Here is a 2,500-nt window from a genome sequence, read left to right as displayed (position 1 = left end):
GGCTGCACCTCTGTTATTGCCATGGCGATGACTAAGCTCTTTCTTTTGGCTGCGCCATCACTGAACCTGATCGCTGATAAACAAAATACTGTTGTTTTTATTCTGTTTTTATTCTGTTGTTTTTATTCTGTTTTTATTCTGTTGTTTTTATTCTGTTTTCTCAAGATAGTCTGATAGTCTGCTGAGATCTGCATGCATGGAGGCATGGAAAGGTACCAAATAATAGAACAAATGTTATTTTTGCATTTGCTTGCTTTTCCTATTGACTATAAATCATTTAATACACAAACATCTACAAAGAGTTATAAATACAGAGTTTGGAGCTTCACCTGGATCCCTCTGGGACTGTTTTCTTCTTTTTCTCGATGAGCGGGTCTATCCAGGTGATGAGAACAGACTGCGGGGACATGACTCTGACCGTGATGTCCTCCGCCTCGTCCACCTCTGCTGGCTCTGAGACACACACACACACACACACACACACACACACACACACACACATAGTCAGGGCTCTGTCGCCACATAATTAGAATGTCATTGTCTCAGTGTGTTTTGTGTGTGTGTGTGTGTCTGCTGGTACCTAGTGTGTATTTTCTGTTCACGAGGGCCTTATGGATGGGTAAGTTTCTGTGTGTGTGTGTGTGCGTGTGTGTGTGTGTGTGTGTGTATGTGTGTGCAGTGGTACCTGGTGTGTGTTTTCTGTTCACAAGGGCCTTATTGATGGGTGAACTTCTGCCTACAGCTCTCTGGGCCTGCAGTGATACCACATAGACGGACTCAGACGCTATGAACAGAGAAGGACACCAGACACCCCCAGGCATCATTACACAACACACTAGCAACACACTAAAACAACAACACACATCATTACACAATACACTAGCAACACACTAAAACAACAACACTAAATAGTTACACGATACACTAGCAACACACTAAAACAAGAACACTAAAGAGTTGCACAATACACTAGCAACACACTAAAACAACAACACGCATCATTACACAATACACTAGCAACATACTAAAACAACAACACGCATCATTACACAATACACTAGCAACACACTAAAACAACAACACGCATCATTACACAACACACTAAAACAACGACACGCATCATTACACAATACACTAGCAACACTCTGAAACAACAACACTAAATAGTTACACAATACACTAGCAACACACTAAAACAACAACACTAAATAGTTACACAATACACTAGCAACACACTAAAACAACAACACTAAAGAGTTACACAATACACTAGCAACACACTAAAACACTTAACTCCTATCATTACTAACACAGGCTTCTGATACAGCTTTAGCTATTCAATTCTTTATAGCACCTGCTAAAAATGTAACTTTACTAACATATGCATATAGAGTTAAGAACAAAATTATTCATACCCCTGGCAAATATTGATTTACTGTAATGTTGATTTTCTCTTAACCAATATGTTTGTTCTGACTGAAAATGATACTGCCACATGGCTTATTTGCATTCACCGCTCTCAAAATGGTTCTTATAATACCCATCAAGCCTCTCCATGTCACCACAATGATTCTAGACCACACCTTTTTAGCAGCAATCACACACACTGATGTAACCTTACAGAGTTTGTTTTTTTGTTGTGCAGGACTGATGGAACCTTACCGAGTTTGGGCTTGTTGCGCTGGTCCGCCTGTGGCTGTGAGATGTCCACCCTGCGGCTGGTCATCCTCTGGACCGCCGGCTGCTGCTGAGCTCTGACCGGCTGTCGGGGCCCTGACGACGACTGGGGGGCCCGCATGGGTTTCTGGGACCTCTGCTGCGACGTGCGGGGGTCCACAAACCTCCCTGGGAGGTGGTCGTGGTAGTAAGGGGGGAGGGGGGGGGGGGGGCAGACAGACAAATAGATATAATAGAGAGACAGAAATGAGGGGAAGCGTGGATACTTATTCCACTGTTGCCACTTGCGTTGTGTTCATTTCCTGTTACAATTTAAACGTTTTAATGGCTAAAACTGTCTTGTTTGTAGAACTAATTTCTTCCGACACATATCAACTAATTTCTCAACTCACAGGACAAACTGCCGTTACTAGTTCTAAACGGATGGTTGCTACGGCCAAAGGCCAGTCGTTAGTTCTATCTGTCCCGTTGTCAGGTGGGCGTATCCCAAGATTCTGATGAACTTTAGCTTTGAAACATCGCTTTTACTTAGCCTGCTGTCATCCATCTAGCTAAAAGCCACCTCCGTCATATGCTGCAATGTTGCAATGTTCTGAACGTCTGCATTTTACAGCTCGGATGCAACGTGACAGTTCATTTAAACTTCACAACGAGTTCGGCGAATTAATATACAAGTGTGATAGCCTACGACCAAAATAATGGATCTACTTCATAGGTGTGCAGATAACATACGGTTAATGGTCGTTCTAAATTACGTAGGACAATGGGAAATTCAACCAAGCAGTGGAATAAGTAAGGGATAACGGCCGCCGAGGTGTCCTGT

The 2,500-nt window shown here is 42.8% G+C and overlaps 1 protein-coding gene across 1 annotated transcript in view; it reads right to left on the bottom strand.

Annotated features, from left to right (window-relative positions):
- Nucleotides 1-2,500, bottom strand: part of fndc1 (fibronectin type III domain containing 1) — a 47,540-nt gene that overhangs the window by 28,003 nt on the left and 17,037 nt on the right. The window contains exons 3-5 of the mRNA XM_042094387.1: nt 1,663-1,845; nt 686-784; nt 330-453 (exon numbers count right to left, since the gene is read on the bottom strand). Of these exons, the coding sequence (XP_041950321.1) occupies nt 330-453; nt 686-784; nt 1,663-1,845 (406 nt within the window). The remainder of the gene's footprint in view (nt 1-329; nt 454-685; nt 785-1,662; nt 1,846-2,500) is intronic.

Source organism: Alosa sapidissima, chromosome 6 (genome assembly GCF_018492685.1).
Source record: "Alosa sapidissima isolate fAloSap1 chromosome 6, fAloSap1.pri, whole genome shotgun sequence".
Classification (NCBI taxonomy): Eukaryota; Metazoa; Chordata; class Actinopteri; order Clupeiformes; family Clupeidae; genus Alosa; species Alosa sapidissima.
Note: the sequence above shows the minus strand (reverse complement) of the source record. Positions and strands in the feature narration are given on the sequence as shown.